Source organism: Marmota marmota, unplaced genomic scaffold, assembly GCF_001458135.2.
Source record: "Marmota marmota marmota unplaced genomic scaffold, marMar, whole genome shotgun sequence".
NCBI lineage: Eukaryota > Metazoa > Chordata > Mammalia > Rodentia > Sciuridae > Marmota > Marmota marmota.
In genome coordinates, this window is record NW_026000169.1 from 9,866,108 (window position 1) to 9,892,733 (window position 26,626).

The 26,626-nt window shown below is 31.9% G+C and overlaps 1 protein-coding gene across 1 annotated transcript in view; it reads left to right on the plus strand.

Annotated features, from left to right (window-relative positions):
- The window catches only part of Etnk1 (ethanolamine kinase 1), a 61,622-nt gene extending 43,596 nt beyond the window's left edge, over nt 1-18,026 (plus strand). Inside the window, exons 5-8 of the mRNA XM_015498235.2 lie at nt 5,297-5,380; nt 6,713-6,873; nt 11,428-11,501; nt 12,321-18,026. Coding sequence (XP_015353721.1) covers nt 5,297-5,380; nt 6,713-6,873; nt 11,428-11,501; nt 12,321-12,393 — 392 coding nt within the window. The 3' untranslated portion in view covers nt 12,394-18,026. The remainder of the gene's footprint in view (nt 1-5,296; nt 5,381-6,712; nt 6,874-11,427; nt 11,502-12,320) is intronic.
- The last annotated feature ends 8,600 nt before the right edge of the window (nt 18,027-26,626 follow it).

Genomic DNA, 26,626 nt, shown 5'->3' on the forward strand with positions numbered 1-26,626 from the left:
GCAGATGTTTCTGAGGATCATTCTAGCCTGAGAACCTGTTTGGCCCCCTCAGCAAAGCTAGCCTTGTTAGAGAAATATTTTCATGTTATAGGAAAATATAAATATATTAATAGATGGAACAAGTAGAAATCTGTACATAATCATATGTATATATTTGTGTATAAAACAAATTTATTCTTAGACATAGGTAACTGTCCTCACTCAGAATAAAATACATGCATACAGTATTTGATACAAATGTCTACAAAGACAAATACATACATGTATTTCTAAGAAATGAACATACAGGGCTGGGGTTGTGGCTCAGCGGTAGAGCACTTGTCTAGCACATGTGAGGCCCTGGGTTCAATTCTCAGCACCACATAATAATAAGTATTAATAATAAAGATATTGTGTCCAACTACAAAAAAAAGTGCACATACGTATCTATTTTTTTTCTTAAACATTTTGTGAAAATTTTCAAGTACAAGGAAAGTTAAAAACATTGTACAGTGCTCACCCCCATACCTGCCACCTATATTCTAAAATTTGTTGACAAGTTTGTACTTTATCATATCATTTCATCTATTGGTGCTTAAGTTCATCTTATTTTTACATTTTAATTAATTAATTTATTTTGCAGTACTGAAGCTTTAACCCAAGGGTGATGTACCACTGAGCTATATCCACAGCTCTTTTTATTTTTTTCTTTTGAGACAGGATCTCACTAAGTTGTCCAGATTGACCTTGAATTTGTGTTCCTCCTATCTCAGCTTTTGGAGTCCCTGGGATTATAGGCATATGCCACTATGCGCAGCTTTATTTTTTAAAATATATATTTCAAAGTGTCATAGACATCAGTGATTTTCATGCCTAAGCATGTCAGCATGCATAACATTAATTAAAGCTCAATATTTCCATATAGTGTAATATTCAAAACTTAATTTTACAAAACTTGACATGATAGTACATGCCAGTAGTTCCAGCCACTTGGAAGCCTGAGGCAAGAGAATTTTTTGACTTGAGCCTTGGAGTTGATGCCAGCCTAGGCAGTGTGGTGAGATCCTGGACCTTAAGAAAAGGAAAATCTTGAGCATATTATTCAATGAATTTTGAAAAATATGTACACCCCTGTGACTCAGACACCTAATATTTCTATAATTTGAGAAGGTTCCTCACACAATAATGAAGGATAATCTTAAACCTGTGTTTTTTTTTTTTTTTTTCCTGGACCACTAGTTAACAGAAAGTAAAATATCCCTAAGTCAAATAATAAGTGTAAATTGATTTAAAAACTTTTTTTGTTTTTGGTGGTTTTTGTTTTTAAACTCATGCATTAAGGCCCACTGTCTTCAGTCATATACTTATTAAAAAAAATATTAGAAATACCACACTTTCCCCCGTTTTTGTGCTTATTTTTTTTGCCTGCCCCATCTGAAACGTGTTCTTATTATGTGTCAGCATTCTGTGCAAAACATCCATTTATTCCACTAGCATTTGATTACTCCTGTATGCTGGGAATTATTCTGTGGATTACTTGGTGAAAAATGAAAGGGACCTTATTGTCCCTCCAGGAGTTCGTATCATATAGTGAAGGAGTCACATCACTGAAGAGATGCTTAACATTTAAAATGATGAGTGCTGTGTTGAAGGCGTATACAGAGTACTTATTGGACCACCAGCATGAGGGATGAAGGGAAAATTTCCCAGACCAAAATACTCCCTGTCTTTTTCTGCATGAGAGAAAAAACATTTTGTTAACATTGGTCTGACAGGTTACTGTTCTCCTTCCTCCTGCCTAAGAGAGCAGAACAAGTAGTCATTTGAAAGGATTTTCAGTTTTCTTATTGACAGTTTTATCTTTCATTTTTATTCACTTAAATTTTTAACAGTAAGATAGAGCAATCCAGACAAATGTGTCATGTGGTAATTATGTAGCCTAGGGAATTAGTTATTCATTTGGCTTTAAAGTACTTAGAAAATTGAAAGACTATTTTAATATACTAAGATTTGGATAGTTTAGCCCAGTGTATGGAATATACTATTGTAGTGAAGATGTGCAAGATTACAGTAATAAAAGACAAAATGTAACTTTTGCAAATTCAAATTATAGATTTATCTGTAAATAACATGCTTTACCCATTATGTGTTTGTCATTGTGCTAATTGCAAAAGATAAATAAAAACTAGTGCTAGGCCTTAAACTAGTGGTTCTTTACATTTTTAGAGGTCATAGATCCCTTGAGAATCTGGAAAATTGAGAATTCCTGCCCCCCTTAGGAAATACACATCCACATAAAATTTTGTATGAAAGTTTAGGGAGTAATCTCATTGTCTTTTTAACCCTTGGAGCTTCAATTAAAAATTCATGTCTTAGGAATTAAGATCACCATATAAGTTAGTTAATTATAAATAGTGATATGAATGTACCTTTATATAATGGAAAATTGTGGAAATCAAACGCTAAATTTATAAGAAGAAAAAAACCCAAATGTTTTCTGTTGATAAGACAGCATTTTCCAATTCTGTAATTTGATTTTTCTGGCACCCTAAATAAGGCAGTAGGCCTCTAATTTTACTTTGTTGCAGAAGATTAAATTTAAGGTTGAGTTCCACTTTGTTTGTAATAACTTGAAAAAGAATAGTTAATGCAGATTTTTTTTTTAATTTCTTTCCTTTTAAGCTTTGTGTCTTGTAAAATGTGAGTTTGCCAAATTTTCTTCATCTGCTACAGATTAGGTATGCCATTGTTGCTGCCATGTGGCGGCGCACCCCGTGCTTCTTAAACGCACTGACTGGAGGTTTATCGCATCACTTGTTCACATGCACGGAGCCTGGTAACAGCCTCATCTGTATCTTGTTAGCTTCATTTTCTTATTTTTTAAATTTCATTATTTATAAACTCAACATAGCGTTTAAAAATAAAGGCTAGTGTTAATGAATTAATGCTACTACAAAAAGTCATTGCTAAAATTTTCATACTGAAACAGAATTTAACTTTTGTTAAAGTGATCTATGTTTTAATTAATTTGTATTTACTTTACAAGCAGGCATGTTTTTACCTGCCATTTTAATTATATTTGCCAAATTCTAAATATAATTTTGAAAATTGAAATTGAAGCTTTTATTTATGTGGCAAAAGTAAGTGGCAGGACTGGGCTGTGTATTTTTATTGGCATGTAACAGTTGATATGAGCTCTACAAGAATTAGTGTTTAAAGAGCTAAAGCAATCAACAGCTGCAGTTTAAAAAATTACATACGAAAACTGTTGGCTCAGTTGCGCAACTTGGTAAATCTTGTATCCTGACTTTCTTTGAAGGATTATGGTTGGTTATCTCTTGAATCATTGTATTTAGGCTCTTATTTATTTATACTTTTGTTTAGAAAATTCATCTTACTATTTTTAAAAATAACACTTCCCTTTAAAAAGTAAAGTTTATTATAAAGAATTTAAAAATAAAAGGAAAAAAGTCACTTGTCTATCACCCATAATAAAAGCAGCTAAAACATTTTGTTTTGGCTTATTTCTATTCATCTTTTTTTCCTGTGTTATTTTTAGAAATGAGAATTTTTCATGGCTCTATTTATTTATTTACATTGCTGCAAGTATTTTTATCATGGTGGTGGTTTTCACCTTCTTATTCATGATTCCTAGAAAAGAAATTTTAAAACAAGTTTTGATTTCCCCTTCTGCAGTTTAGTGAAGTGATTTAGTTAACACTAAAACCTTTTGTGGAATATTTGGAGAATTCAAGAATATAATATTTGCAGTTACATTGCAGTGATGATTCTCACCAACATTTTATAATCTTATGTTTATTATAACAGTATATATTCAGTTTTGATAACTGGAAGATACTTTGATCATTCTCCCTTATTATTCTAGAATTGGCTTTTTGTTTTGGTTATGCTGGGAATTGAACCCAAGGCCTTATACGTGTTAGGCAAGCACTCTATTACTGAGTGACATTCGCCAGACCCATTATTTATACAAATTTAAAATTATGTTAAATACAGTTATATTTACAAAAGGCATTTGTTTTTATGTGAAATCTTACATTTGCTCTGGCCTTTTTTCTTTTTTTGTCATAATTCTATTTTTCTGTTTGAATATGATCAACATACTTCTTTATAAAGTTAGTATATCAGCACAGTTCAAAAACACTTTTATTTGGGAAATATCAGTGCTTATAATTCAGGAATCTGTTTTATACCTTCTCAAAGTTTAAAAGAGAGGATAACTATGCAATTGTTATACATTTTCTCAATATAAGCAGCTTAGAAATTGTTCTTACAGCCATCTCGGTTCATGTGTCCATTTTAACTCCAAGCTCCTCTAAGCTTTCAAGTTTGTGATCCCTGGCGTAGATAGTGACTTATATTATTTTTTTTAAAAACCTATCTCTGGTGTGGACAGTGACTCACATTAATTTTTTTTTTTTAAAACCTTTTTCTTTTTTTCCCCCTTTTATCTGTACAGAAACTGTATCTTATTGATCCAAACCCTCCATAATAAGTATTCAAAATTTAAAAGCTCCTAAGTAGGAGTATTTCACTTGTACAGGAAGAACAGGATTATCTTTGGAGTATTATAATGAAAAACTATAACTTATAGATGTAAGATAATTTAGAATAGGAATCTTAATTTAGCTTACAGATTTCTTAAAATTTATAAGGGTCTAAAAGAAACTATATCTTTGCTCTTTTTAAAAGCAGTGCTGCTCTTTAATGCTACTCAGTTATGAAAACTTTAGTCATATAGCAATTCTAGGTAAATGTGAGAGTATGATAGCAGTCAACTTCATTAAATCAGTGATGTTAAATTAGTTTATCAAGTGTTATATATTATAAAACGAATGTAAAAGTTAATAGAATTCAGGTCTTTTTAAAGTTTGTATTTGATTTTCATATGGAGATAAGCTTGCCAGTTTACTGTTGAAATATAGATTAAGTTTTTGTTAAAATGGCATTGGTTATTAAGTTATTTCTGATTAAACTTGAATGTTTAGTTACTGATGCCCCCATGTGGTGAAAAATATATTGTTTTTGTTAGAATTTAGAGAATGTATTTTCATTTTTCTTTAATAGAGTGGACATTTGTGTTCACAAGAAGCTGTTGATTAAGAGAGATAATTTGAATTTTGTAAAGCTCATTGCCATAAAATCCACAGCCTTACCCTGTATTGTCTCAGAAGTGCAAGTAACCAAGCACATACAATGAGACAAAATATTGGAAGCTATTTAATTACAAATAGCATAGGGATTTTCTGATCTTGTATGTGATTTCTTAATGTCTTCGTTTTTGTGTCTCATATAGGTGATGTACAGTTCATTGATTATGAATATTCTGGATACAACTACCTGGCATATGATATTGGAAATCATTTCAATGAATTCGCAGGTAAAAACCAAGGTTTAACTAATTTAAAACCAAGAAGTAACATGTTTACCTCTAAAATGGTAGTTTCACAATTTTCTTTTGCTTTTTAAAATGTGGATCAGCTGGGAATAGGAGCACTGTTTTTCTTCCTCTTGCTGACCCCTTTTCTTTGTTTTTCTTGGTTATTGGAGGAAAGAGATTATCAGATTTTCTTCCTTAATTGCCATCAGAAAATAATGTACAGGAGGAAAATAATAATTGTGGTATCTGTTGTGATATTATAAGGTACAAGATGCTTCATAAATCTCATTTCATTTTTTTTTTCTCCCCAATATTCCTCCTGTAAGGTAGTATTCCCTGTTTACATTTAGGATATATAATTCATCAAGGTCGTGGTAGAATATTGAGAACTGAGATTTGAATTTAGTATTGTTTATCATTTAAAAGACTTACTGGGGTTGAGAGTATAGCTCAGTGGTTGAGCTATATGGGAGTATGTGGGAGGCTAGCCTAGTATGTGGGAGGCTTGGGTTTTGATCCCTAGCAGCAAAACACACACCCACACCCATTGTAAACTTGGGCTTTTGAAATGTTTTTAATTAAAAAGCTCAAGAATTTTCTTTTCTTAACTTGGTTACGGCTGTTTGAAGAATTGTTCATTTGTATTCCTGAACAATCTGTAATCAAATATAAAAGCTTACTTTTTTTTTCAATGTAATGGATTTAATTTAAAATTCATTTCATGACTGTATTTAGAAATATGAAATGACCTGAAAGTAAAGAATTAGGAAATTTCCTTAGATGGTTTACATGTAGTTGAAATATTTCATTATTGAATTGTATTTGTGTACTTTAGTGTATCCATGTGTTTTTATATACTGTTGGTTTCCAGACTGGGAAATAAGTTGTGAAAAAGTTCTTTTACACATTTTCAGTTATTTTTCTCCACCAAGCTTATCGTATACATGCTAGAGCCTCACCTATATACACATATTTTCATATGTACCTATAGGAGGGGAAATCAACTGCATACAATGAGATATCACCCTTTTAGTAACACATATAGTCATGCTGTGGATATGAAAGAAAATTACAGTGATCTTAGAAAAATTTTGTGGAAAATATAATTGAGTTAAACTTGAAAGTTAAGTAGAAGTTGGATATACAAATTGAAGATAAGGGAAGGCATTTCAGGAAAGTGTTTATTATTTTAATAAGTATTTATTTAATGTCTAGTGTTATAAACAGAAATGAAAACATTTTATGAAAAAAATGTTGATTGTAATGATTATTAAGGTATGTGGGAAAGTGTCTGTTTTTAAAATAACTTCAGTGTATTTTTTTTCCCTAAAGGTGTAAGTGACGTAGACTATAGTCTCTATCCAGATAGAGAACTACAGGACCAGTGGCTGCGTTCTTACCTTGAAGCCTACAAGGAATATAAAGGGTTTGGGACTGAAGTTACTGAAAAGGAGGTAGAAATACTCTTCATTCAAGTCAATCAGTTTGCATTGGTAAGTTTATTAAATATAAACAATAAATGAAAGATTCTTAATATAATCATCTTATAAAACAATTTATTTTCAGTGTTGTGAATTTTTGTTCAACATAATGAAAAGACTTGACTGTTTACAGTTTACATTACACAAATTGCCTTCTTTTTTTTTTTTTAAAGAGAGAGAGGGAGAGAGAGAGAGAGAGAAAATTTTTAATATTTATTTTTGTAGCTATCGGCGGACACAACATCTTTGTATGTGGTGCTGAGGATCGAACCCGGGCCGCACACATGCCAGGCGAGCGCGCTACCGCTTGAGCCACATCCCCAGCCCAAATTGCCTTCTTTTGAGGACAAACTTTTCATTTCCTTCACTGCTGTATCTACAGCCCATAGATCAGTGCTTGGAAATATAACAAGTGCTCAGCAATTATTTGCTCAGGGAATGGATTCTTTTTCTTTGTTATAAAAAAGCTTTTAATCGAAGGAAGATTTATGGGAGATGAGGTTTTCTACAATATATTTAATCCTCACATCTCAATCTTATCACAATAAAAGTAAATTGGAAGAACCAGTTGTTTTTGTGATTTAATCCAGTATATTATCTTCTTGACCTTTTATTCATAGGCAGTTATTTCTTTTTACTTAATTCTTTTTAGTTATATATGACAGTAGTCAATTTTGACATATTTATACAACCCAGAGTGTATCTGTTCTAATTAGGATCCCATCCTGTAGCTGTTCAGATGTGGAGATTCACTCTGGTGTATTATTTATATATGTACATAGGAAAGTTATATCTGATTCATTCTACTATCTTTTCCTATTTCTATCCTCTCTCCCAGTGGCACCCTCCCTTCTCTTTTTCTAATCCACTGAACAACCCCTTGTTGTGTGTTAGCATCCACATACCAGAGTTCAGAACATTGGACCTTTGTTTTTTTGGGATTAGCTTATTTCACTTAGCATGATTGTTCTGGCAAATGTCATAAAGTCATTCTTCTTTATGGTTGACTAATATTCTATTGTGTATATTTTCTTTATCCATTCATCTGTTAGAGGGCACCTTCGTTAGTTCCATTGTTTGGCTGTTGTGAATTGGCTGTTTTCTGCCTCTCCTTTTATCCATTTAGAGTCTAATCTTACATATAAATTTTGCATTTTCACTCTATAAAAAATGCTGCCTATCAACATTAGATTTTTTGAGGTTTTATGTTTAGTGCTTCTTTAGTGTAGAATCATTGATATATCTCACTATATGAATAAAAAATAAAAAGTGTTTGAGAAATACAGTTACCTGCTATTCTTGAAATGGTGAGACGTGCTAGGTTGATGTTATTTTTAGGCTTAGAATGACCTCTTAATTTCTCAGTCTTTTCTACTACAGAACAAACTTAGAAGAGATTAGATACCATCTGCATATAATTTGGTATGACTTAAAAATACCCCAATGAGATTTAGACTAGTAGTTCTCAAGTTTTTTGGTCTTAGAACCTTTTTACTCTTTAAAGAAATTTTGAACACCCCTATGAACTTTTCTTTATGTAAGCTAATTATCATATTTATCATATTAGAATTCAAAACAAAATTCAAAGTGTTTATTGAAAGTTAAAGGTAAAAACTCACTAAAATAAATACCATTTATAAAAAGTAACTTTTCCAAAGCAAAAACAAAGTTTTTTTAGTTAGAAGAGTTAGCATTATTTTATTTATTTTGTAAATTTCTTTTTGTAAATTTATTTTATTTATTTTGTAAATTTCTTTTCTCAATTTTCTCAATTGATAGAAGACAGCTAGATTCTCACATTTCTGCATTCTGTGTTGTGATATATTATTGCAGTTGAAGTACATGAAGAAAATAGTTTTACACACGTTATGTAAAATGGAAAAACAGGAGTGTTTTACCTTTTCAGATAATTGTATGTGTTCTTTATTGATATTATATAAAGACTCAACAGTTTCTTTTAAGATTAATAGCAACTTGTAAACTATGTGCATATCAATTTACTTTTTTTTAAAATGTGACCTTAAAATTCATTGGTTTATTTGTATAATCTTTTGCCAGTATGTGATTTTGTAATTTTAACATCATTAGTTACTTAGAAAATATGGATTCATTGAATTATGTGGACTACCAACTATTGGTGAATCTCATGATATCAAAAACATCATACATTGATAAAAATAACTGTTATCAGGAAAATTGATAGTACTGTTTTGAAGCTGTTTTCAGAATCAAATGTGTTTTTTCTCAAGTTCTAATTTCAAGGTGAAAGCTGAAGTTTTTCCATTAGCAACAAATACTATCATTTATTTTCTTTCTAATGACAAGTTCTTTTTTTGTACGTAAGAAAATGGGGCTGGGAATGTAGCTCAGTTGGTAGAGTGCTTACCTTGCATGCAAACCCTAGCAAAACACACACACACACACACACACACACACACACAAACAATGTCAGTCAACCCCCCCCCCCCCCAAAGTAAAAATAGTGTTCTGGTAAAAAGGTGCAAATTCAACTCCTAGCTTAGATACATAAGTACTTTTCCTGAAACAATCATTTTACTGTGGTATATAGTGCCTATGCTTGTATATTTCTTATTTCACCCCACAAAATAATAGAACATACACTCTGAGGTAGAGATTTGATGAAATTACTGGTTTCAGTGGCTTCATATTGGATATCATATTGGATATACTAAAGAGTGAGATTAGATTTTTATTGTGTGTGGTGATAATGAGTGAGACCTGTAATAGTACTATTTGCTGCTATTGTCTTCACTTATATTATGATACCAGCAAATTTACCCATCATCTATTTTCCTTGTTTACCCCCACTGTTACTTTTGAATATTAAGTGCAAATGTTAAGGTAGTGAAAAAGGTAAGTAACATATTATTATTAAGGAATTAGTTTTGGACTTCAGAAGCCCTCTATGGGTTCATGCACTAGTTGCTCAATTTATATTTTATATGTGTCATTTGTTGTTCATTTTCTTTATATATTTCATTTGTGTCAATCCCTATGGGACTCTGGGTTTGAGAATCACTGATTGAGATATTTAAAAGAATATCATCTAATTATTTAATTCTCAGTATCTGAGATACTTCCTTAGGTAGAAACTGGAAGTTTATCTTTGAAAATCTTCATCATTTTTATCATTCTAATTTTGTGTAATAACAGTAGCTGAAATTCTCTTGAATGTTTGTTACATGCCAGGTAGAGACACTATTATACCTGTGTTTTACAGGTGAGGATACAAAGGCAAAGAATGGTTAATTAGGTTGCTCAAAGCCACACTTCAAAGCATAGCTTTTCAAAAAATTTTGTGTTTCATGTTTGTGTGACTTTAGCTACTTGGAGTTGTTACATTGTTTATTCTTTTTCTACTTGTATTTGTGGTAGGAAGTTATCCTGTTAATGATATTTTTTGAGGAAGTCAAGAGTAAATAGACGACTTTAGCTTGAAAACTTAAACAGATACTCTTTCCATTTATCTTTAAAATAATTTTGTATGGAATACTGAATGGCTGGTATTATGAACATGTTATAAATGATAGTTCTGACATTAAAAATTTGTGACTTCTTAAAGGTTACCAAGGGAATTAGTAATAGAACTAGGACTTGTACCTGTGCACCTTATAAATTAAATAATTCTTTCTGGTACACTGTGTTGCTTCACATACCAAATCAGATTTTTTTTAAATAACAAAATTCACAGCTATTAAGTCATATTTTCTTAGAGGCCTTTTGTTGCTTTTGCTATAGTGAATTTAACTGAAATAAAAACCTTATCTTTAAGAGTTTTTGTTAGAGTATTTCTAGTTACAATAAATTATTATGTCTGAGGAAGTAAAATCTTACCAGAATTTTAAAGTACCATTAGGTCTAACTGAAGATGGATTTCAAATATAGTTACTATTTACACTGTAATTTCTCTTTAAGTCTGAACATAATTTTTTGCTGCCATAAAGTTTGTTACTTTTTGTTATGTTGGTTGTGCAGATTTGGGCCAATAAAGTTATTTTCAGATGTTTGTTGCTCCTAGAACAGTCTCACATTTTAAATATATTTGTTATTTCTGAGATTTGCATTTTCATTTTTGTTTGTGTTTTTATGTCAAGAAGGAAAGATTCTTAATGTGTGTTATAATAAAGCCTGTTAGGAGTTAATAGCCATTAAAAACATTTAGACAACATCTGATAGTGCTGATACAAAGCAAGTTATAGGAATTGGGCTTTATTTTTTATGTGATTATAATTTATTGTAACCTCTTCTATTATAGACAAGTAAGTGATCTGCATCTATCCAGTAACTGTACTGTTCAGTATTTTCTGTTTTTTAAATAATATAAAAAGAACAGTAAGAAGGTAAGAATTGGAGCCAGAGGAGGGTATAGTTTCCGGGAGACTCTAGATTAAATCCCAGCAAGAGAGGGGGAAAGAGGGAGAGGAAGGAAGCAAGGGGAAAGAACCATGCATGTAATTGATGAAGAGAATGGAGTTAACATTTTTATATTAGTTTTAGAAAGAAACACATTAATGTAATTCTTGATTTTTCTTTTCCCCTTTTAAGGCTTCTCATTTCTTTTGGGGTTTGTGGGCTCTGATTCAAGCCAAATATTCTACTATTGAGTTTGATTTTCTTGGGTAAGTTCAGTTTTATTAAATGTATTGCATTTGTCTCTACTTTTGTTTGAATTAATATTTAGAACTCATAGGGAACATTATTATGTTATTATTTTCAGTCATTACAAAGGCTGCATGAATTTAATGATTTGGTCTGTAAAGAAGTCTTCTTTGATATAATGAGAGCAACTAAGAACAGAGCAGGGAGGAAGAGCAGGAGGAAAAGATTAACATTAAACAGAGACATGAGGTGGGAGGGAAAGGGAGAGAAAAGGGAAATTGCATGGAAATGGAAGGAGACCCTCATTGTTATACAAAATGACATATAAGAGGTTGTGAGGGGAATGGGAAAAAAAAACAAGGAGAGAAATGAATTACAGTAGATGGGGTAGAGAGAGAAGATGGGAGGGGAGGGGAGGGGGGATAGTAGAGGATAGGAAAGGTAGCAGAATACAACAGTTACTAATATGGCATTATGTAAAAATGTGGATGTGTAACCGATGTGATTCTGCAATCTGTATTTGGGGTAAAAATGGGAGTTCATAACCCATTTGAATCTAATGTATGAAATATGATATGTCAAGAGCTTTGTAATGTTTTGAACAACCAATAAAAAAAAAAAAGAATAAGAGAAAAAAAAAAAAGAAACCTGGTAGAAGCTGTTAAGTGCTCTCAGTATTAGAAGTGTCCAGTAGGTGGTGTAGTAAACTAAAAATATGTCCTTTGAAACTCTTAAAACTTACAAATATCCAGCTTAGAAGAGTGGAAATTAAGACGGGAGGTGAGGGTTAAGTTTTTTAACTTTGACTAATTTTGTCATTTATTCTCTTTTCTCATTAGGTATGCAATTGTTCGTTTTAACCAGTACTTTAAAATGAAGCCTGAGGTTACTGCATTGAAAGTGCCTGAGTAAAGAAGAGATTTAATTATTTTCAAGTAGCTGAGCAATGCTTGTGAATTGTTTTCTTAAGAAATTCCAAAAAGCCAATATTTGTTAAAATTCTGTTACTTAATTTGGTTATTTTGCTTTACAAATTATGCCTCAAAACAACCAATCTATTTTTTAAATAGACTTGAGTGATGTCACAATGTATACCTACTGCTGTCAGTATGTGGTGGATTAGATATTTGTTAAATCTGCAAAAGGTATAAAGATGTCAGTTTAAGCCTTTCTGTGATAATTTACTCTGTTACATGTGAATTATTTATTATGAATTTAACATGATCTGTGACTTCTTTCATCTGATTCATTTGTTTGTTGAGTGTATGCAATGAAAATGTTCCAGAGAAATTTAAGTTTTATCTTAGTAAGATTAATTTTACAAAAATTTTCTGGTTGTTCATTGTAACTTTTTTTTATCTTGATTCTAAGTAAAATGAATTATTTACCCTTGAAATACCAGTCACTGATTGGTATAGATAATTTAGGGTATTCATATAAAAATATCTGCTTAGAAGGGAAAAATACATTTTTGTCTCTGTTGGTGGTACATCTTTTTGAATTAAATATTGGAAAACATTTCCTTTTGGGGAACTACAACTTAGAACTAAATTCTTGTCTCTTTATATTTGCCACATAACCCTAGAATAAGAATAATGATTTAATGTTACCAAAATCTGTAGTTAGTAATGTTTTCAAGTGCTAAATGTGGACATTGAAGTTACTAGTTCAGTTTTTAAAATTTCATGGTATCAAATTGTTTCTAATCCCAAATTTTGTTTTACTTAATTGAGATACTATATGTTTTAGTTTATTACATAATAGCTTGTATTGTTAATTTTCAAACAGACACACAAAATTGTCATTCTTATAAAGAAGAAAATATCATTTAGATTGATTCTTTTTTAAAAAAAATCTATTCAGATTCATTCCTTTTTTGGTTTCATGTTTTACTTTGGTTCTGTCTTTAGAATGATAGCAAATAATTACTTGATACATTTAATTTCAGAGTAATATGTTGAGGCAGTGAATGAGTTAAATAAGGAACATTGAGGACATTGATCTTGTATACTTAAAATCTGACAAGCAACAAAATGTGAATTTAGCAGAAATACTTATGGTAGGAGGGCTTCTGTTGTTTTTATGTATCTTGTTTTTGTTTAAGTATATATTTTGTTTAGGGGTGAGAGAGGCAGTTATATTATGGAAGAAAGTTAGATCTTTGGGATAGATAGGAAGGCTTCAAGTTTTAAAGACTGCTCTGTGGAGTTGAGCAGTCATGGTTAACTTAGAAAATTAGTCTGACAGGCTTTGCACTTTCGTCACGTAAGTGCTCATGTACAAAGTTGGCTTACTGGATCTGCATATTCAAAGATTTGTAAGATATGCAACTACAAATTTATCCTCTGAGAAATCTTCTGGGGAGTCTGATGTATTATTCCAAATGACTTATATTCTCAGACAAGTGCTTTAAAATTACTTGGATTATCTCAAGATAATAAAGTAAGTAGAAACACTTACAGGCCATTTAAAATGGTACATTCTAGTTACATAAATAGACTCTTAAAATGTTTGTATCTGTAACAGTGTTAGACCAAAATTTGGTTTCTACCTCCCCAATGTTATAAATGTTCACTTTTGTTTTTATAAAAACCATATTACTGTAAGATCAATAAAATTTTGCCTAGTTGATTAAATGAATGGAACCAATTAAATAATGAGTAGCTTTTTATAATGTTAAAGTAAATTCAAAAAAAAAGTTGTTTTTGGTGGAATTTTCATCTGTGGTTTGAACATTAGCATAGAATGATGAAGAATATGTAATGTTACTCTTGATTTTTTGCTCTCTGACTTTTAAAGTCCAAGAGTATATATCTTATAGTACTATGGGAGGAAAGAAGATCATTTTTCTACCTTACTTCATAATCTTACTTCAAACTATTTTGAATAGAGATTCACTGAGCCTTTGTTGTTAGTCTGCGCATAGCTGCTAGCTGTGATACTAAGTGATTCAGAGAGATTCATATAGAATTGAATGTAGCCAGGAATAAAGGCTGTCGCTTTAGTCCTGGAAGAAGTATTCAGTGGATCTTGGGAACAAGTTAAGATACTTAAACTGTTGCCCTCATTTTGGCTAGATTGAGGGTATTGTGATGCTCCTGCTTCCTGTACAGGTTTTGCGGATCATGGTGCAGATTAACAATAGGGTTCAAAATAGCTTCTCTTTATATTGGCCATTGAAGGGATTCTAAAGCAGAGTAAATCTCAACAGCACTCTAAAATCATCCCTCTTAAAATTTGTCTTGTGGCTTGCTGAGATATCAGTTGCCTTTTTATGTTAAGCTAAGGAATTTGAATGCCTTACCTAATCACTCAATTGGTAGTAAGCTCATTTTGTATATATGAAAATGGTTGTTAGAAGTGGCTTTCATATATGTTCAATGTTAGTCAATAGACCATAGTGGCCTCAATGCTTTTAACAAGCAAAATTCCACCCCCTTCTTTTATCCCCCCCTTATATTCTTGTATGATCTTACCTAACCAATGATATTTGATTATTTTTTTCCTCTCCTGACCCCATGCTACCAACATTTTCTGGAAATCAAAGAGATGTGGTAGCAAATCATACTGTTGACATGATCATATGAGATCAATATGAGCACAAAACTCATCAACTAGGTCTGCCTGGAATGTGTATAAAGCAGTGTAAATAAAAATTTGTAAATAAGTGTGAATTGTATCTTGCATATGAGATTGTGTATTGTTTTGCATTCTCTTCCCTTTTGTATTTTTTTTTTTTTTCTGTCAGGAAATGAATCTAGTTCATTGCTTTTAGACTGAAAATAGCCAACAGTTATGGCTGCACAGTGAGGTGACAGGAACTGGAAATAGGGTTTTATCAGCTTTGGTTAATGTCAGTAATTATTTATTTAGCCTCTCAGTGCCTAATAAGACTTTTCTCATTTTTCAGTTCGCCATCAATTTTTGTAAGGTTAGCTTCCTGGAAGCAGTGAATTTATGTACTGTTATAGTATTAGAGTTTCATTCTTTGAGTCACAATTCTAAACTAAAGGAAACTGAAAATATAGTTTAATGCTTATATACTGATGTATTACCTTTTCCTGTTTGTGGAAATATTTTTGTTAATATTTTCTACAAAAAAAACCCTTTGAAGTTTAGTGTGAATCTTAATCCCATAAAGAGATGGCAAATAACTGCTCTTAGTTCAACTTAAAAATTTCTCAGGTGACTTCTCTAAAGTTGTTCATTGTAGGATTGTAAAAGACAGAAAAGACATAGGTGATCTTTTAATGACAAGTATATCCATTTTTTTACTAAAAATATTTACTTTAACTTCATATTTTAACTAAAACTTCCAGACTTTAAAAAAAGTCCCCCCAAACACTCTCAATTAAAAGTTAAAAACCTCCACTTTTAAAATTATTCAGATATTTCTTTTTTACATTATACAGAAGACTTCAGTACCATTTTTTAGTTCATTACTTCATAATATAAATAAAAATACTATCAATTTGTTTTTTTGCTTTAAATTATTTTGAAGCATTTTATACTGCATTCCAAAGTAGTAAAGACTTCAACATTTAATATTAATCAGTTATTCAGTTGATAGACAAAGTAAAAAGTGCTTTATGCCAGGAGAGTTTTGTTATTGGCATCAACTTGTACACAGAAGGCAAATGCTAGTAATTATTATGCACAGAGGAAAAAGAATTAAAGTATGTGGTAAAGTAGCTTTGCTTTTTCTTTGGTCCATTAGATTTCAGAATGTCCTTTTACTGGGAAATTTAGTTACATATTAAGGCACTCTGTTTTATTTTCATTTCTTAAAAATAAAACTAGCTAAATGTTATATTCAACTACCTTTTTTTTCTATTACATATCACATGTGTGATTACAGTGTTAATTTTTGGGTTTGATGTCTTAAACAGAAAAGTGTATCAATTATTTTAAATGAATATTTCCCCAATTTTGTACCAGTCTATAAAAAAGTGTTGCTGTAAAAGAAAACACTTGGTTCACATTGCTTTGATACCTGAAATCTGAAATTTAATAAGATGTATTATCTAATGAATTTTTTTTAACAGTTTTTAGACTGAAAATTTTTTATTTCCAGAACAAAATTTGATATGGGAAGAAAATCTGAACTATTTGGATGGGGAAAAAAAAATGATGGTGCTTATAAGCACTATAAAATTCTTTTGTGTTTCAGGCATCATCCAAAACTTTTTTTAGTAGACTTCTCTCCTGAAATTTTCTTTTTCTTTCCTGCATGCACTTACTGTACTACTGATATTATAAATCAGCAGGGTTAAGATATTAGTATATCTGTATTCATTATGAATCTGTAACTTTTCTAGTTATGAAAACAGTGCTCTCTAAAATATTCTTAATCTCATTTTTTTGGTTAATATCTTATCCACTAATGGTATTTTAGATACCATTAATCCTTTTAATGAAACACAGGATGTTTATAAAATTTGGAAGCATTACATATTATATTTCATCTAGTTAGTGAAGAGAGAAGGAAAAAAAACCCTAGGTGATTGGAATGGTAGGCTTTCGAAAGTTAAGTTTAAAAACTCTTAATAAGAAACTATCAGAGATAGATTGAAATCCAGTGGTATCCATATAAACTAGCTCCTATGACTTGGAAAAGGCCCCCTGAAAAAGCAGTGGAGGAGATGAGAGTGTTTACTTACCATGGTTTTAGTTGTGGTATGCTCCTACTTAAATACAGGTAGTGACATACTGAATTTTATTGTCCAATAATCTGAAGTAGTTTTCTGTATTTAACTGTACTGAAATAACTATAAGTTTATGGAATTTACAAAGAAGAAACTTTTGACTCTACTGTGTTTAGGAGCCTTTGTACAGTTAGGTCAAGTTTCCATGATAGAAAGTATTTGAATTTTAAAACATACTGTTATTCTAAGGAAGAAGATGTGGCTATCCCATGTGCAAGGAAAAAAAAAAATGGAATGAGTAATTGTCATTGCATTAGCTGTTTGTTGAATTGGGAAATTGTGGCATAAAGCTTAAATTTGTGTTTATCAAATGTGAACTATAGTAGTATAATGCTGCTTTGTATATACTGTAAGTGCTACAAATAGTCTCAGCACTGAAAATGTATTGATACCTCTCAAATGAATGCAACTTTTGATGTAGGTGTTTTGATATGCCTCAGAAAGTATCTGAGTGTCTGAGAATTTGTTAATCTGTTTGCTAATGGAGATACTTCCTGTTTTTTTTGTTGCATAATTCATGTTTAAAATTTAATTTTTACATTTTTACAACTGTTAATTTAAGTAAAATTCTTCTGTGGAAAAAATGGCATTGCCAGTGAAGAAAATTAAAACCGCCTCATTCATGTAACTGCTTAAGTAAAAATACATTTTTGCTATATGTTCAAGAACTTTTCATGAAGCAGTTTGTTTTTCTGTTTAAATATAAGTGATGTTTAGCCTTTATTTCCAAATTAATAAGGCTTTTTACCATTGATTAAATGAAGGAATGTATCTTTTTGAAGAGATTTATATTCTGTAAATAAAAATTGGTTGTAACAATAAAGTTGGGTTCTAACTACAGTTGTATTTTCTAAATTTTTTTAATTCAACTCATTTTTGAGATTTTTTTCTTTTTGTAGAGTATCTGAATATATAAGACTTCTCATTATTTAAATGTATATTTGGAGTGGTTATATTTCACATATTCTGATTTTACAATAATACTGTTAAAAAGTTTTGCAAAGGTTTACTTTTGGGAATTTGGAATGAGAGTGTGAAATATTACTTAAGAAAAATTCTATTCACTTAGTTTCAAAATTTGCTATTCTAATTATCTCATTATGTTTTGTGTCTTCAGTGTTCACTAAGTTGTTAAAAATAATCAGATATTGTGGTAGAGAGAGATTTGTAAGATATGCTCTCTGCCTTCAGGTGGATCAGTTCTCTATAACAAAAATAATTAATAATTAGTGTGTATGTAGATTTTCTGTAGGATGTTTTCTAATTTTGGTTTATCTGGTATTTTCCAATGAAGCTTGAGGATAAATGTCCCCCCCAACATACTACAAGTGAAGGTAGGGTTGTTAGGATTTCACATCTGAGGTGAGGAGCTGGTTGTTATCTTAATTTTGATTGCCTGGTTAAAGTGTTGTTCTGTCTTTGCTGTATAGCTGTTTTCCTCCTTGCAACTAATAGGCGATCTCTGGGGAAGGTACTTCCAGATTATGTAGTTACTTTGCCCCTTATCAAACATCTCAAAATAATCTTAATTATGATAATTGCAAAAAAAATTCAGTTCTGTATTGTGTTCCATGTTTATCAGCATTTTACTCTAAGGAATTGATCTCTTGTTATTTATCTTTCTAGCTAGCTATCATCCACGAGACTGTATTTCAAGTGTAGACTCATAGATTTCTGTTTCATAAAGTGAGTTATAATCTTTACTATATTGATTTTTAAATTATCTGAGATTAGACTTGGGAGAGTCCTATAAAGTATGGATACTGTGTCTTATTATGAGGCCCACAACACTTTCTGAGCACTTCTTTCTTTTTGGCAAGCAAGACATTCTAGACTCATCTTGTACCTTCTCTGCCCTTATCCCTGGTATCAGCCATTTCTCTAAGGAGTCTGGTTCTTTTTAAAAAGAATGGTATTTAGAAACTGAGATTTGAGAATTCGGTATGCTCCTGGCTTTTGGGATTTATCTTTAGGGTCTTCTTGCTGACCAAGCAAGAAAGGATGGACATGAACATTTATATATAAGTACATACTATTTCAGAAATTGAGTATATTCTGATACTTTAATGTTCTATGCTTGATCTTAGCCAAAATGCTGAGAATGATATCACTGATACCTCTTATTCAACTGTGAAGTTTTTCCTTGCTGTCCATATTTGTTCCTTTATCCTTACTGAAATTATACAATATGTGTGTGTGTTAAGAATGCCATAGGCTTGGGGCTGGGTTTGTGGTTCAGTTGTTGCCTAGCATGTGTGAGGCACTGGGTTCAGTTCTCAGCACCACTTATAAATAAATGAATAAAATAAATGTCCATCAACATCTAAAAAAATATATTAAAAAAAAAAAGATGCCACAAACTTGATATGTTTTTTTCAGGGTATCATAGGAACGTGTGAAAGATGTTAACTTGTAAATTACTATAGGTGGAATATCCCTTTTCTGAAAAATGCTTGAAAACAGAGGGTTCTGGATTTCTGGTTTTGGAATATTTGCATGTATATAATGAAATATTTTGGGGAGATGGAATAAAATCTAAACATGAAATTTATGTTTTTAGGTCTTATATACATAGCATGAAGATAATTTAGTGCAGTATTTTAAATTTGTACATGAAACAAAGTTTCATGGCATAGAGTTTTCTCCTCATGTTTTCATGTTCTTTAAAAGCTTTGTATTTTGTAGCATTCTAGATTTGGGATTTTCAGATTAAAGATGTTAAACCTATAGTGACTTACCCTTACTGATTGAAATAGTGTCTACCAGATTTTCCCCTTTTAATTAGTAAACATCTTGGGATGGGGAATACTTTCAAACTGTGCAAATCTTTTTTACCACAATTTTTACCATCTATTGATGAGTTTTGTCTGCAGTAATTATTGTGTTTGCCTAATGTTGATTTTCTATTTCCATCGTTCCTTGTATATTTATAAATTGGATTTCTGCTCAAAGGAGCTGTGCCTGTTTTAACCTTACATTTAGTTATTCAACTATTCATATTAGTAAGAATTCAGATATCTAATTTATAATGGGCTATAATCCATTACAATGATTGTGTTACCCAGATTGTTTCAGTTTGTAATTGGGAGATCCTTCAAGTTGACTTCTATATCTTTTGAACATGTTCACATCATTTTTGAGCACTTGCTTTTCTGATAACATGAGATGTTCAGGCTCATTTTGTACCTTCCTTGCTCCAGCTCTCAATATTTTTCAAGGAAATTTTTTGAAGAGTAGTATTTAGAAACCAGATCTAAATTTAATTATAATAGCTTCTTTAAAATCCTTATTCACTAACTTCAACAACTCAGTCATCCAAGGAGCCATCTCCATTGATTTTGGTTTCTTTTGAGAGTGGTTTATATTTTCCTGTTTCTTTGTGTGTGTGATATAGTTTTGATTTGTATCCTAGACATTGTGATTGATATATGCTGTAGACTCTTGATTCTATTATGATCTGAAAGGCATTGACTTTGTTGTTTTTTTGTTTTTTAAACTTCCATTGATTTTATTTTTATTTATTTATTTATTTATTTTTTTTGTATTCTTTTTTTATTTTTTTTTATTGTTGGTTGTTCAAAACATTACATAGTTCTTGATATATCATATTTCACACTTTGCTTCAAGTGGGTTATGAACTCCCATTTTTAGCCCATATACAGATTGCAGAATCACATCAATTACACATCCATTGATTTACATATTGCCATACTAGAGTCTGTTGTGTTCTGCTGCCTTTCCTATCCTCTACTATCCCCCCTCCCCTCCCCTCTTCTCTCTCTACCCCCTCTACTGTCCTTCATTTCTCCCCCTTGTATTATTTTTCCCTTTCCCCTCATTTCCTCTTGTATGTTCTTTTGTATAACCCTGAGGGTCTCCTTCCATTTCCATGCAATTTCCCTTTTCTCTCCCTTTCCCTCCCACCTCTCATCTCTGTTTAATGTTAATCTTCTTCTCATGCTCTTCGTCCCTACTCTGTTCTTAGTTACTGTCCTTATATCAAAGAAGACATTTGGCATTTGTTTTTTAGGGATTGGCTAGCTTCACTTAGCATAATCTGCTCTAATGCCATCCATTTCCCTGTAAATTCTATGATTTTGTCATTTTTTAATGCAGAGTAATACTCCATTGTGTATAAATGCCACATTTTTTTTATCCATTCGTCTATTGAAGGGCATCTAGGTTGGTTCCACAGTCTTGCTATTGTGAATTGTGCTGCTATGAACATCGATGTAGCAGTGTCCCTGTAGCATGCTCTTTTTAGGTCTTTAGGGAATAGACCGAGAAGGGGAATAGCTGGGTCAAATGGTGGCTCCATTCCCAGCTTTCCAAGAAATCTCCATACTGCTTTCCAAATTGGCTGCACCAATTTGCAGTCCCACCAGCAATGTACAAGTGTACCCTTTTCCCCACATCCTCGCCAGCACTTGTTGTTGTTTGACTTCATAATGGCTGCCAATCTTACTGGAGTGAGATGGTATCTTAGGGTGGTTTTGATTTGCATTTCTCTGACTGCTAGAGATGGTGAGCATTTTTTCATGTACTTGTTGATTGATTGTATGTCCTCCTCTGAGAAGTGTCTGTTCAGGTCCTTGGCCCATTTGTTGATAGGGTTGTTTGTTCTCTTATTGTCTAATTTTTTGAGTTCTTTGTATACTCTGGATATTAGGGCTCAAGCAGGTATCTAGGCATGCACTTTCCAACTAAACTGTTATGATTGCCCTGTCTGTCCTCTGGCTTTTCAAGTGAGACTGTAGATTTTTGAATTTTAATTGCCCTACACACTTCTGACTTGTGGCCTGCCTTCAGGATTACTTTATGGATCAAGTTGTTAGATTTTCATCCTTTTTCTTCCTTCAAAACCTGTTTGGAATTAATAATATGTTAAAGTCTCTAATCACCGGTGTGTGGTTCTATCAATTTTTCTTCTAACCCTTATAGTTCCTGCTTCATTTAATTGTTTTTTGTGTCATTTGGTGCTTGACTTATGCTTTCATTGTATATTGTGACTTTTAGAATTAATTTTATTTAATTATTTTTGGTTTGAATTCCAATTCGATGTCAGATTCTAACCCAATGTTCTTATTGTTTTGGATTGCTTGGTTTATCTTTGTTTCACCCCGTTAGCTTTTTTGAGTGACTGTTTAAGATATAGCTCTTACATACAGCATGTAGTTGGATTTTGCCCTATGAATAGATTTGAATTTTTTTGCATTTTAATAATAAATCCATTCTTATTTTTTATGTGACTGATAAGTTTGGATATACTTCTGGCCATATTAATCTGTTAAATTACAGTGTATTATGTTTTATCATTTTTTTCCCTCTAGTGTCTTTGTTATTTTGTTGTTTGTTTATGTTTGTATTTTTGTTCTAATGATTTCTTTTATGTGTACTTTTTTTAGGAGTCTTTTGTCTTAGCTTTTCCTATCTTGCCTTTTGGTTTTAAATTCTAATTCTTTGTCTCCAGCTTGTTTTATGTTGAACAATCAATAATGTCATTCTCCTTTTCCTTTCTTCCACCTTTATTTACCTTCTCTTCATGTCAGAACATAGAATATTTGCATACTGTTCTTTCACCCATGCCTACACTCTTGTTTTAGACTTAGCTTCACATTTAAATATATTGAACATATTTAATTACATGGGTCCTTTTATTAAAGTTTCTTTGTTCTCTCTTGGTTGGATAAAGTACATCTTTTAGTGCTTTAGGCAAACTGTGGCAAATCTAGCACTTTAGCTAAGGATGGTGTTATATTTTTAAAGATAGTTTTAAAAAGTCAGAGAATATGCCCAGAGATCATAAGTTATCTGCAAAAAACATTTACTGTCTGGCATTTTACAGAAAATATTTTTGGACCCTTGCTCTAATAGATTCTTCTTAGAATGTACACTTAGATATTGTATTCTCTTGAGTACTTATATAATCAAATCATTTCTCTGACTTCGATGCCTAAAGCTTGACTGGTTATAACATTCCTGACTTGTGATTACTTTCCTTGAAAATTTTGATTTGAAAGTTCTAATGCTGTCTTAATTTTCTTATCCTTATTGATTTTGATCATTGTTATTTTCTGTTTGTAAACCTTGATTTTTTTCCTTTATCCTTCAAGTCTAATAATTTTACTGGGATACTTTCAAAGTTAATTGCTTCTGGTTAATTTCCAAGATAGGTTTGGAATTATTCCTTCTGTCCCACATGTGGTTTCTTTCAAAATTCTCTTTATTATTGTTATTATTTTTTGGAACTTGGGATCAAACCCAGCGCTTCCTGCATGTGAGGCAAGTACTTTACCACTTAGTTCATCCCAGCCCTTTGTTATTCATCTTGATATTAGTTTTGTCTCCTCAAATCTATCTTCCACAGGCCTCTACAGTGATTTAACTTTTAAAAATCTGAATTTCAAACTCTGAAGTCTTCATATGCCCAGGAATATGGATCTTTAAAATAAGAATTCCAATGTTTGGTTTCAATCTCCTCTTCAGCCTCATGTCTTCTGAACCCCCCTGCCTTATACTTTGAGATACAGTGATATCTATCTGTTAACAGTCTAGCACATATCCATCTTGTTCAAATATCTGTGCTTTCTTTCATTCATGCTTTTCTTTTCATTGCCTTGACCAGACTAATTCTTACTGTTTGAGAACTCTGCCCAAATTTCTTAGGAAGTATCACTTCTAGAAAGTCATCTTGCTCCTTGGTCAGTTGTTCCCTTCTGTCCCACTCCTCCCATCACCACCAATACTTTTTTCAGGAATGTTATAACCAGTCAAGCTTTAGGCATCAAAGTCAGAGAAATGATTTGATTGTATAAGTACTCAAGAGAATACAACATTTAAGTATATATTCTAAGGAATCTATTAGAGCAAGGCTTCAAAAATATTTTCTGAAAAATGCCAGATAGCAAATGTTTTAATTTTATAAAACTCATACTCTAAAGTATCATATAAACTTGACTCATCAAATTCTCTTCATTCATGAATGTGTCTCCCTGCATAGACTTCATGCTTCTTATTGACATGCACATTATTTTTATAGTCTCAGAACTTTAGGTACACAATGAAATTTGGATATATGTTTCTTGAATGAATAAAAACACTGATGTATTTTTTGAGAAATATTTCCAATCAAGCAAAAAGTAAAAACAAGTAAAATGGGAAGACAGAATTTGATTTTGGTCAGAGGTTAAAAACTCTGGAAATAGTTATCCAGAAAAATTTTTGTGTATTGGATTTGGTAACTGCAAAGCTGCTTCATTGGAGAACTTGTGCTTCACTACTTTGTAAGTAAGAAATAAGTTTTATCATTTTTCACCTTATTTATTTATTTATTTATTTATTTGATACCGGGGATTGAACTGAGGAGCACTCAACCACTGAGCCACATCCCCAGCCCTATTTTGTATTTTATTTAGAGACAGGGTCTCATCGAGTTGCTTAGCCCCTCTCTGTTCCTGAGGCTGGTTTTGAACTTGTGATCCTCCTGTCTCAGCCTCCTGAGCCACTGGGATTACAGGTGTGCACCACCACGCCCGTCTACTTTTACGAACAGTTTAGTTTTAATTTATTTGTACCCCAGTTGAGGAAAGTATGTAAATATTTTGTTAACTAACTGCCATTTCCTCAAGAGGTGAGCAGAATTAAGTATTCTTAGAGTCTAGTATCCTAACAGCTTTTGAAGCTCCACTAGTGTATAAGCGTTTTAAAAATGTGTGCCCATGTCATTGAAATAAGCAGCAAATGATTTTTTTCTCTTCTAGATGAGTTGCAGCCAAAGCCTGTAATTGTTTTTCTTTTATTACATAAAAGTCAATAAACCCAAGCCAAATATTATTGACTTTTACCAGAAATTTATTTTTTAAAAGTCTGTTAATTTGTTATGCAGGCAAGAATCTTTTTCCTCCCTAAAGATTTGGCGGTTGCGGGGCTGGAGATGTGGCTCAAGCGGTAGTGTGCTCGTCTGGCGTGCATGAGGCCCAGTTCTATCCTCAGCACCACATACAAAAAAAAGATGTTGTGTCCGCCGAAAACTAAATAATAAAATTCTCTCTCTCTCTCTCTCTCTCTTAAAAAAAAAAAAAGATTTGGCGGTTGCATTGGATTATCTCCTCTGATGCCTTCACACAACCAGAATCTCAAAAAATCTGCCTAAAACTCATTTGACATATCAGTTATTTTTTTGGAATTATTTTAATTCAACACATGATCATAATCAAACATCCCAGAATCTAGTAAAATTTCTCATTTATTTTATCAACTAGTTTATGAATCTTAATAGTTGAAATATTAGACTTTTTAATAAAAATACTATATATTTAGTAATTAGTTGATGAAAAATTGTGCTTTTAATCTTACCACATTTTAAAAGGTATTCAAACTTCTCTTTTTTCTGAGATTTGTGGAAAGAATTTAAAATGCTGTTGTGCTGCTTCCCTCTCCATGAAAGCAGAAGGCTGTGTAGGTGCTTTGTAAAAGACTGTTTTGGTGACATTATTAACAAGAACCTAAAACAATCCTGCCAAAAAAAGATTCTGAGTTCCACCTTTGAAATATTCTAAACCAGAAAAACATGATTAACAAGAAAGGACATGTAACTACTTGACCACATTTGACAAATGAGTTTCCTCCTTGGTTAGAAGAAACGGAATTCTTCTCCTTTATCTATGTTACTTGGTACTATCTTGACAACATTAGTTCATTTACCTTTTGTAATAAAAATGAAAGATAACAGAGCACTGCTCATTGCATCAGTCTTTGTGACAGTTGAATGGAGTTTAGTTTCTGCTCTTCTTTTTCCCAGAGTAGTTCTTTGGAGACAGACAAAAAGAGTAGAGATCAGATGGTGGATAATGGAAAGGCCATTTTCAGGAGGAAGAACTCCTGATTAAGATCATGGGTTTGTGGGCCTGTCTCATTTAGAAAATGATCAGATTAAGATTACCCTGAAGTCTCTTAAGATACAGTAACCAAAAATGCTTTTGAAAAGATTTAATATAAAAATCAAGCCCTTTTGGTATTTTCCTATCACTTTGGAATATCACGTCTTTCCCTTTATTGTGCTTCCTACTTAAAATTTCTAACTTATCCAGAAGGTACATCTTAGTGGCTCCACTGTATCTGAATACTGTCTTGGAGATACCTTGTGTTTGGTGATCTAAGGCTTTCAATTTTACTTCTTGTAGTCTTTTCTCTCTGAAATATTATATAGGCCCTTCCTGATAAGGTGCCATTTTCACCCTTAGCATTTGGTTGACAATTTGGACTGAATGTTTATTCCCTCCCAAATCCTTATGTTGAAGTCCTAACCTTCAGTGTGGCTATATTTGGAGAAGAGATTTCTAAGGAGGTAATTAAGGTTAGGTAGAGTCATATGGGCCCTGAGTTTATTAATATGGTTATAAGAAGATGCATCAGAGAACCCACTCCCTACTCCCCACACA